The following is an 11470-nucleotide window of genomic DNA, read 5'->3' as shown; positions in this document are numbered from 1 at the left end:
CCAAGGAAGAAGAGGTGGTGGTGGTGGTGGACGACTCGTCATGCTCCTCCAGCACGGAAACCGGGCTCGAGTGGTGCGCGTCGCACTCCACCGCCGGCGTCCTCCTGCGGAGGACGACACGGCCCGCCGACTCCGCCTCGTCGTCGGCAAACCGCAGCCTGCGGCGGCGCCCGTTCCTCCTCTGCTTACTCCCAGGCGCGTCCGACCTGACCCTCCCGCTGCGCCTCGTGGCCGTGGCCTCCGCCTCCGCGGCGGCAAGCAGGAAGTCGAGTTCCTCCCTGACGTCGCGCTCCCGCTCCGGGTCCTGGTCCTCGGGGCTGAAGCTGAGGAGCAGGAACTCGTCGCTCTCCTGCCTCAGGTACGCCGGCCTCTCCCGCAGCGACGTGGACGCCCGGACCACCCGCGGCGGCTGCTGCTGCGTGTCCCGGTCCCACTCCCAGTGGCCCGGAGACCCCTCCGCGGAGCTCGCGGAGCGGCTCCGCCGCAGCGGGGGCGTCCGCTGGGGCTGGGGCTGGGCGTGCGGCGCCGGCGCCGGCGCCTCGGGCGGCATCGCGTCCAGGCCCATGAGCCGGGCCACAATGCAGGGGCTCCTCGGCGGATCCTCCGTCTCCGGCGTGCACGTGTGGCGGGCCGCGGCGGCGGAACCGGGACGGTCGTAGGCACTGCCGCCGGCGCTGTGCGCGCACAGGAGGCGGCGCAGGAAGTCGAGCGCGAACGTGGAGGACGACGCCAGCTTCGCCATGCGACCGGCTCGGGCAGCCGCTCGTGGACTGGGTGCGCGCGCGCGGGCGGGCGGGCTGATCTTGCTCGGCACGGGGGAGTGGAGTGGGGTGGGAAGAATCAAGAAGGTGGTGGCTGCTGCTGGTTTGAACTGGACTCTTTGAACTGGGAGCGGAGGGAAAGCAGAGGAGGAAGGAAGAAGCTGCACTGCGAGCAGATGGAGATGGAATGGAAGGGGAAGGCGAGGCTCTGCTTCACCTTCACGCTTGTTGAAGAACGTGGGTGAGAATGTGGTGGAAAGCTTTGGAAGCCATGCTTGGGTTTGCGCGATGATTGGAGCCTTAATCTCACTCTCGTCCTTCTACTGTCAGACAGCCTTCTACTGCCTGAGATGATTGAAGGATTAGGGTTAATTTTAAATACCACGTAGTGCTTGTTTAGTTCTAAAAAATTTCCCAAAAAGTGCTACAGTAGCTATCACATCGAATCTTGCGATACGTGCATTGAGCTTTAAATGTAGACGAAAAAAAAACTAATTGCACAGTTTGGTTAGAAATTGCGAGACGAACGTTTTGAGCCTAGTTAGTCCATGATTGAACACTAATTGCCAAATAAAAACGAAAATGCTACCGTAGCCAAATTTCCAAAATTCGCGAACTAAACACGCACGTAGTAGCTGTTGCCTTGTACTACTGTGTTGTATCATGTGAAGAGTCTCATTTTTATTGTCATAAATGAAATTTTAAATTCGACTAAATTTATGTAAAGAATATTAAGGATCCGCTTGGTTGGCCTCCAAAATCCGTCAAGAAAGATTTGGCAATCAAAAGTTGAAAAAAATGTTTGCCACAGATTTGCCAAACTAAATGTGACATGTTGGCAAAATTTGGCGGCAAACCAAATAGAGGCCAAAAACTTGGCTTGCCCAAGTTTTGCCAACCAAAATTTGTCTATCAACCGATGAGGTACTAAATAAATACTAGTAGATTTACTATGAAATATTTTTGATAGCATTAGCTGCTAATAGCTTGTAGCTAATACTAGCTAGCCTACTATTAGTTGATTTAGTCCAACTAGTGATATATCACTCTATTTTAAATTATAAGTCGCTTTAACTTTTTTAGTACGTAGAATTTGCTATGTATCTAAACATATATTATGTCTACATATATAGCAAAATTGATGTATCAAAAAATTCAAAGCGAATTATAATTTAGAACGGAGGGAGTAGTTGTTAAGTTTAATATCATCTAACAATTACGACCTGTTTGGATCCAAGACAAACTCATTATTAGCAGCTAACTACCAGGTCTATGGATCAAACAGGGCCTAAATCAAATTAGTGTTGTAAGTGTTAATAATCTTCTCTATAAACTTGATCAAGAATAAGATAGTTTAACTTAGAGCCAATCATTTATATATTATAACAAAAATAGCCATAATTTATATATTATAAAAAAATTAGCCATCAAAGTATGGTTTTAAAGACCCAATCAAGTGATCCTCATTGGATGGAATGGAGGGAGCAGACTAGCAGAGTAGTTGAAGTCTAGAAGATGGGCATGGCATAGTTTGGATAGGAATAGGACCTTAACAATCACCTTAAAGGTGCCTGCCACAAAAACGAGCCAAAGGCGGTTGAGATTTTTGATAACCTGGATCTGAATTGCTCGAGAGGCAGAACAAGCAATCCCCAAAGTATTTTTAGGTGGGCTTATAGGTAAATTGAACTTTGAGGGTGCCTTTTGCAACGGGTGGTGGACTTGCTACTGCTACGAATACGAATACTAATAGCACTTGTGGGTGGGCGGGCGGCGGGTACTCTGTTTGAAAACACGGGCAAAATGTGTCGCAGCGGGGGCCTGGTCCGCGTTGTTACGGATTTGATTTGACGAAAAGGTAGCCTGGTGGGCCTGTGTGGTGTGGCCCTGTCTAGGAGTACCCCACGCGAGACTTCTTCGCCGGCGCTTCGGGGCCCACGAGCAGCCACGTGAAACCGAAGCCGGCAGCCAGGGGGAGGGTCATCTCTGGCCCACCACGAGCACGAGCACGAGCACGAGCACGAGCACGAGCCGGGCGTCGTCTCGTCTCTGCCCAGCCTTTTGATGGAGTGTCAGACACGCGAGGTCAGGTCAGCAGTCAGCTTCTGCCTTTCTGCGTCTGCACGGCTGTCCCTGCCCTGCCTCCTGGACAGGACAGGCCTGGGCTGTTCTCTCTGGTCCTCTGCCAATGCCAGACGCGCAGTGCCAGGCTGCTCTGCTCTGCTGTTCGAAGCCGGGCGGGCAGGCGAACCGGACGAACAGCATGAGACGCTGCGAACGCGCAGGGGACGATGGTGGAGTGTTGTAGCCACCGGTAGAGGACTACATCCATGTGCGTGCAAAGTTCGAGCTTGAGCAAAAACTTAAGCAGGGAGACAAATAACGAGAGAGGAAATAGCAAAATAGCGCATAGTCAAATACCTTTCAGGCATCGGATTCTTCCATGACAAAATAAAAAACAAGACCAAGTTATTATTCCAATCAATTTCAGAGAAGCAGCAGAAATATAACACAACCAAATGCTGCGCACAAGATTGAAGCAGAGAAGCTCCCATAGCGCCTTTTTTCCGGTCCTCGCGCTCTTTTCCCTCTCGTATAGGGCACAACAAGCAAGTGGGTACGTCTTGTGCAATTGGGCCGTAGGCCGTAGCTCGGTGGACGCTCGTCTCTCGCACGGCCGCCGTCGTTCCATGGCCAGGGAACGCCCGGAGCTGCTGTTTCTACGCCTCTCTTCTCTGACATAGAAGCATGTAGTATGTCAGGATCTGATTCCCTCCCCAGCTTCTTCGCAAGCGTGATGAAATGGTACTTTCCATTGATGCACTTCGTCCTTGCTGGTAAACTGAATCACGACTCCGGCATTCGTCAGTTCAAAATTTCCAAGGGCATGGACAGCGTTGTTCAGATCGAACGGAAGCATAAATACGCTCTCATAAAAAGTTCAACTTGAACCTGAGTCGTTTTTCAGTGAAGAACAGCATGCATATGCTCTAGTGCTCACAGCTCAAAGTGGCTCGATCCAACCTGAGCATGAATAATAATACAAAACATGACAGAAAAAAAAACAGATATAGGGATACAAGCGGAGCAGGCTTGCTCACAAACCCCGCTTGCATCCCTGTGCAGTTCCCATGGCTCATGGTCACGGACTCACGATGAAATTGATCATGTACGTAATGAAGAACTATGAATTTATATAACTATTTTTGTGACACAACAGCCAACTGATTATTAACAATGGTGCAAGAGATTGATTATTAACCATTCACAGATCATCAATTTGTTGGTTCGGATTCTCTACCAAGGTGGCATGAGATTCCAACAGGAAAAAAATCTGAAAGCTGGAAAACCTTAATCTTGTTCACACACAAAAAAGGAAAACCTTAATGTACATCATCCATGCCAGAATATACAAACACAACCACTTGTCTAAAACCTACTAGTAATGTTACCAATGGAAGAAACGATAAGTCATGCACAACAGGCGTTATAACCCCACCTTATAGCAACATTGAATGCACTCTTAGTTGCAATGCTTTTCTTATTGGGATTAACCATGGGACTTACAAAGTACAGATGCACAACTGGCGTCAAGGACAGCCAACTCAGGTAGATACACCTGTATTGCCTATATATCCAACAGATTGTTTTGACTCCTTACAGCAAGGTGGGAAGAAATCAGAAGTCGTGCACTTAAGTGTCCAACATAGCAGCTGCACAAATGGTGCATGCAAAACTCAGATTTCCAGTACCTGCTCACGAACTCAGATAACTGATGCAGCCCTGAAATCACTGCTGCAACACAACTAAATTCACATTGTCCAAAAGCCAAGAAAAGAGACATAATAATCGCAACGCAAAGTGCTATGAATTTAAATAGTTCCATCACCAGACAATCAGTAAGTCCCAAACAGTTGTCTCACAGCAAAGTGAACTGACATGTCCTAAAAGCTCATCCCACTACATAAACTCAGAAATGAGAAATGCAACATGCAAACATCACGAAACGCTTCCTGGTTGATTCAGAAGCCCATGCACAAGCAGCTTGAAATTGTCATGCACCTGAAGCATTATCTCCTGGCCCCTTGGTTGTAGAAGAGGCGTCAGTTACTGCAGAGATGTAGAAAATAATTGAGAACAAAATCACAGGTTGATGAATGCATTGCCCATTAACCTAAGTAGAAACAACATTGTACGACGAATCTGCTACTAAAAGAGAACATGACAACTTTACAAACGTTTACTAATCCAAAAGCAACCACAGTGGCATCAACAATATTTCTTGAGCGCTGATATTATCTACATATATGCAGGCTTGTTGCTAACTGACATACAATTACTTGCAGTCTAATAGACATTAATAACAAATCATTCTTGAGCGCTCATATTATCTTCATATATGCAGGCTTGTTGCTAACTGACATACTATTACTTGCAGTTTAGAAGACATTAATGACAAATTATTCTTGAGCATTGATATTAACTTCATATTTGCAGGCTTGTTGCCAGCTGACATAATATTACTTGCAGTCTAGAAGACATTAATAGCAAATCATACATAATAAAGGATGCAAAGTTAACAAAGCAGTAGCACACAAAGATATAATTAAGTAGGTATTTAGCTGCATATATTATACCAGGAATGCAGAAGCTTGTATACGGAACGACGAAAGTGCATTGGTCAAGCACCTTCCTTGCCCTCCCTGAATTGAGTTGGACCATATAGACAGCATGAGGGTCGGGGTGGTTACGAGCCCATGTGCCCACAAAGATGACATCGGTGCCCTCCGCAAAGCCAAGCAATCGTACACTCGGTAACCTGCGGGGGAACAGACGTCCACCGTGGAGATGGTAGGGCACCATCAGGTAGCAGTTCCTCAAGATCTATGGCCCTGCCCCTTGTCCATCGTGCAACTTTGTCGCTGTCTGAAGCTGCTTCCCTTGACCATAGTTGTAGACGGAGGCTTGATTCGTCCTCCTCGATGTCCATGCATCCCAGCCCACTGTTCCCCATGGGCATCACGAAAATGGCCCAAATTCGGGACACCGGCCGTGGAGGCCCTTCGATGATAGATAAGCGCTGTGCACCAAGCTGGTACTCCAAGGCATACTTCAAGGTGTAGTGGAAGTAGAGAGTGTCTCCCACAAGGGTGACGCAGCATGGCAACATGCACCTGTTCGCTTATTGGTTTCAGCCAGACTTATTCAACCAGCCAACAGTATTTTACTCTAACAACAAACCAGCACCAACCAGCCCAGAAACCAACCGATGCAAGATTCGAGAGATGTCCTGAACAGAGACCATCTCACTCCAATTGTCCCTCTCCGAGGAGTACACACGAGCATACATGACAAGGCCGTGACGCCAGATAAAGGCCACACGGAAGGGCCCTCCGTGGCATTTGCGGTGGTCGCAGCCTTCCGCGGCGGCGCAGAGCACAGCGGCGTTGCATGATACGTCGTTGGGTGGGGGCGAGGGCCGGGGCAGGCAGCGCTGCTCGTTCGTCAAGGGGTCCCAGACGATGAGGTCATAGTTTAGCTGGATGCAGAGGCTTGGGCTCGGCGCGAGGAAGAGGACGCGGCCGTGGCGGCAATCGAGCACGACCCGTCCCGGGAGGTCACGGGCGGCGGGGCGGCCGGAGGCGGGGTTGTTGGGGACGAAGCGGGACGCGTACGGCGCGACTCCTTCCGCGTTGCGGAGGAACCCCACGACTGATGGCGCCCGGTGGAGCTCCCGGTGGCGGCGACGGAACGCGGGGTCGGCGAGGATGCGGCGCCAGCGCTTGCAGGCGAGGGAGGTGCGGAGGAGGCATGCGGGGTCGTCTGGCGGGAGGCGGAGGAATACCTCGCCGAGGAGGTCGTCCGCCAGCTCGGGCGACGGCGGCGGCAGCATGGTTGGGGTCGCTCGGTGGATCGAAGAAAGGAGGCGAGGGTTTTGGGATTTGGGGATGAGGAGCAAGACGGAACAGCGAGCGCGACTGTGAAATGGGCGCGAGCTACTGCTGCTACATGGTTTGGTTCGACCATGTAGGCGGCACCTGACCTCACTACCACTGTTGAATGTTGATCCTCTCGGCACGTTTGGACTCCATGCCTTTGCTCCGAGCGAAACAATGCCTTGCATTTATGGTATTTGACCAATTGTACCATAAGAGTTATATAGAAGTTTAATACTCGTTAAAGAAAGATTGCTCATGTAATATCTCAAACTATAATCTCAATTCATAAGCTGGTCTCCAATCAAGATAAGGAAAAAAAACAATGGCATGCTAAACATATTCAGGTGTAGAAACGATTAGAGTTCATGGTATTGTTAGCATACACACATCTTCATTTTCTTGTCCTTTAGCAAAGAAAATAATCCAACTGTGCTTAATGAATACTCTCCATCCGAAAATAAGTGCACATTTAGCACTTTGAGAAGTCAACCGATCTAAGTTTGACTAAATTTATAGAAAAAATTATTAACATTTGCATATCTAAACATGTTTACTATGAAAATATATGACATGATTATTCTAATGATGCCTATCTGGTATCATAAACAATAGTATTTTCATGTATTTAGTCAAATTTAAAATTAACTGACTCCTCGAAGTGCGGTCAAAGCATTTTGTCAGGCATAAATCCATTACATATATCCAACTACATAACCAAAGATATAACTACAATCTATGCATACATAAATCCTTGCAATCAACTCTTGCAACAAGCCAACAATCATCAACGTAGCCAAAACTTGTATCATTAGGCCTGCAGTTAGATGAAGAGAGAAGACACATCAATCCATGACACGTGATCATTTATTAATTAATTAATTTAAAAAGTAAACACATCCTGAAACTACTACAGATGATTTTCTTGGCAAAAGCCACGCCAATTTGTAGCTACGGATTTGAGTTCCATCTGCTTTCAGCATGTTCTCCAGTTCCTGGCTTCCTGCACTGGGCCTGCGCGCAACCTTTGCACCTCCTTTCAAAAATAATAAAAAACTTTGCGGGTAAATTGAATTACAACCCCGACATTCTCAGCCAACTTTCCAAGGGCATGGACAACACTGCTCACGTCGAACGGAAGCACAGATATGTCCTCAAGAAAGTTCTACTTGAACTGGAGTCCATTTTCAGCAAGTGCACGCATATGCTCAACTCAAAGTGGCTCTATCTAACCAGAGCTGAACGACCATATAAAACTGTTTTGTGATGGTGCAAGTCAGCAAGAAGACGATTATCAACCATTCACGGATCATAAATTTGATGGTTCTACCGCAGCGGCATAAGATTCCAACATGTCACAAATCTAAGGTTCTACTCACTTGAGCTTGTAAGCCAGAATCAATCATAGTTTTTCAGTCATGGCATAGTATTTTTCTCTCACAACAAATTAACTCTATAAATCAGCCGCAGCAGCAATAAGTCCTGCCGAACAGAGCCTAAGAACGAGAAAACCTACATCATCCATGCATTACAACCCCGACATTCGCCGGTTCCAATTTTCAGCAAATATGTCCACGAGAAAGTTCTACTAGACCAAGAGACCATTTTCAGCAAAGTGCACGCATATGCTCAGCCGAACGATAATACTAGACCTGGAGTCCATTTTCAGCAAAATACACGGACATGTTTCAAGTGTTTTAGTCATTTTCAAACATGTTACGAGCCTATATTTCAGTTGTTTCAGATGTATGTTTCAAATATTTTCATACGAATGTTGCAAAAGTCGATCAGGATGTTGCATTTGTTGCAATACTTATACATGTATGTTGCAAGCGTCTGTTCCTAATGTTTCATATGTTTTTTCATACGTACGTTGCAAGTGTATTTATCTGAATGTTGCATATGTGTTCACACATATGTTGCAAATATTTTATCTAGATGTTACGTATGTTTGGAATAGTTTTTAAGTGTTTTTTGGCTCTTTTTGCAAGTGCTTTAGATGGATGTTTCAAGTGTTTCATCTGTCTTTTTTTTATATGTTGCAAGTGTTCTGTCTGAATATTTCAAAGTAGATCGCGTTGTTGCCAAGGGCGGAGCCAGCCCTGTTCATTGCTGTCAGATGACAGCAATGATTTCCTGAGATTTTCATTGCAAATTGATGCTCATACGTGAACTTAAGCCATGACGTAGTACTTATGACATCAGTGGAATTTTGGCTGGATCCACTACTGGTTGTTGCACATATGATACGCGTGGGAAGCAGGAGACGCGCAAGCAGTCCCCGCACGTGGTGGTTTGGCAGCGAGGGCCACGTTCAAGACGACGCGGGTCCATTGCTTGAGCGTTCACTCGTTCGCTGCGCGGGCAATGTATGACGCTAGTGTCCTAGATCGGACGTCTGGGCGGTACCAAGTCCGCAAAAAAATCTGTTCATTCAGCGGGGCAATAGAGGGGGAGCGGTGTTTATGATTCTTATTGCATTTTTAGTGGTAGAGGTAAATTTAAAAGTGATGTCCAAAACGTTAAGCGCTCTTTTGGATAGAGGGGTGAAAAAACCACATATAATTTCTTCCACGCACATGCCACCTTTTTTCCTCTAGGTAAACAATAATCCCACCAGTAAAAAAAATTCAATCCCGGGCACCTTTTGAAAAACAGTAGGGATGCAAATCCCGAAAAATAAATACGTTCAAAAAATCAGGAAAGATCAAAGGTTTCACGAATGAAATTGTAACTTACAAAATTGTTACCATTATATAGAAACTATTAAGCCTGGGCGTTCGGGTTACCCGATATTTTCGGGTCAGGTAATTCGGGTAATTCAAAATTCAGGTAATAAAAATTGCTACCCGATATTACCCCCGAAAAAACACTACCCGCAAATTCGGGTTCGGGTTCGGGTATTACCCGATAATTCGGGTTCGGGTTCGGGTATTACCCGATATACCCAAATTTACAGAAAATAACAAACTACACTAAATTTCAGTAGCGATCTATACATAATTTCAGCAGCAATTTATATAGAATTTCAATAGCAATTTGTAGAGAATAATATATTACAGTCACTCATTCAAATAGAGAGAATTATATTCTAATAAAGTGATAAGTTAAATGGTTCAGCTAACAACACATGATGAATACAAAGACAAAACAAATCTTTGGGTAGTTCGGGTAGTTTGGGTACCGGGGGATATTACCCGAATTACCCAAACTAATTTCGGGTAATCAAAATCGCTATCCGAATTTGGGATCGGGTACCTCGGGTTCGGGTAATTCGGGTCCGGGTTCGGGTACGGGTAATGGGCATCGGGTATTTTGCCCAGGCTTAGAAACTATCGGTCTCAATATTCTGAAGCTTATTTGGTCACACAAACAGAAAAAGTTATAGGAGAATAAATATCATATGTCTAAGCATTTTGTCCGGCATAAATCCATTACATTTGTCCAACTACATAACCAAAGTTATAAATACAATCTGTCCACACACACACACACACGTCTTTGCAATCAACTGTTGCAACAATCATCAACTTAGCCAAAACTTGCATGATTAGCCCTGCAATTAGATGAACAGAGGAGACACCATCAATCCATATCATGTGAACATTTATTAACTATTTGAAAAGTGCACATCCTGAAACTAGTTCAGATGATTTTCCTGGCAAAAACCGCGCCAACTTTTCTAGTTCTTGGTACAAATTTGAGTTCCATCTGTGTTCAGCGTGTTCTCCGGTGACTGCAGTGGGCCTGCGCGCAAACCTCTGTACCTCCTTTCAAAAAAAATATTTAAAGATAAAAACCTTGTAGGTAAACTGAATGACAACTCCGACATTCGTCAGTTCAAAATTTCCAAGGGCATGGACAGCACTGTTTCATGTCGAACGGAAGGTCGGAAGCACATGTCCTCAAGAAAGTTCAACTTGAATCAATCGATTTTCAGCAAACAGCACGTATATGCTCAGCTCAAAGTGGCTATGTCCAACCTTTGCTGAACAATAATACAAAAGATGACAGAAGAGCAGGTTCCATGGCTCAGGGTCACGATGAAATTGATCATGTATGTATTGAAGACTATGAATTTATATAACTATTTAGGATCATCAATTTGATAGGACACAAATCTGAAAACTGGAAAACCTTAATCTGCATCATCAATGCATGCAGACAACATTCCTTAGGGACCCGACAATGAAGGTGAAGCCAAACCAAAACATGGGGGGAAAACAGAAAACACAGGGAATCCAGGTTGATGAAAATGATCAATCAGAATAGGCTAACATAACCACATGTCACTGTTTTGTGATTTCGTTGCTCATGGGTAATGAATAGGTTCGTCCATGGTTGAAAAAAAAAAGAATATGCAAACACAGCCACATGTCTCAAAGCTGCTAGTAATGTTACAGATGGAGCAAAGGATAGGTCATGCCTACATGTCCACGACAACCAGTACAATCCCACCTTGTAACAACATAGAATGGGCTCTCAGTTGCAGTGTTCTTCGTGGAACTAGCCATGGGACTTACAGAGTTCAGATGCACAACCGACATCAAGGTCAGCCAACCCATGTAGGAACACCTGTATTGCCTGTATATCTGTCAGATCGTTTTGACTGCTTCCAGCAAGGTGGGAAGAAACCGGAAGTCATGCACTGAAGTGTCCAACACAGAAGCTGCACAAATGAGGTAGGCAAAACCTTAGATTTCCAGTACTTGCTCACGTCTTCAGGTACCCGATGCAGCCCTGAAGTCACTGCTGCAACACAGCTAAACTCAC

General features: G+C 45.8%; 1 protein-coding gene and 1 pseudogene across 1 annotated transcript; both read right to left on the bottom strand.

Annotated features, from left to right (window-relative positions):
- Positions 1-4: 4 nt before the first annotated feature.
- On the bottom strand, positions 5-1005 carry LOC136533269 (uncharacterized; the record flags this gene model as incomplete). Its single annotated transcript, XM_066525826.1, has 1 exon — positions 5-1005. A coding segment is annotated over exon 1 (738 nt), but the record flags the coding sequence as incomplete, so codon positions are not given.
- Positions 1006-4212: 3207 nt separating this feature from the next.
- Positions 4213-6889, bottom strand: LOC136533276 (uncharacterized; annotated as a pseudogene).
- Between the last annotated feature and the right edge of the window lie 4581 nt (positions 6890-11470).

This window comes from Miscanthus floridulus, unplaced genomic scaffold (genome assembly GCF_019320115.1).
Source record: "Miscanthus floridulus cultivar M001 unplaced genomic scaffold, ASM1932011v1 fs_833_1_2, whole genome shotgun sequence".
NCBI lineage: Eukaryota > Viridiplantae > Streptophyta > Magnoliopsida > Poales > Poaceae > Miscanthus > Miscanthus floridulus.
Note: the sequence above shows the minus strand (reverse complement) of the source record. Positions and strands in the feature narration are given on the sequence as shown.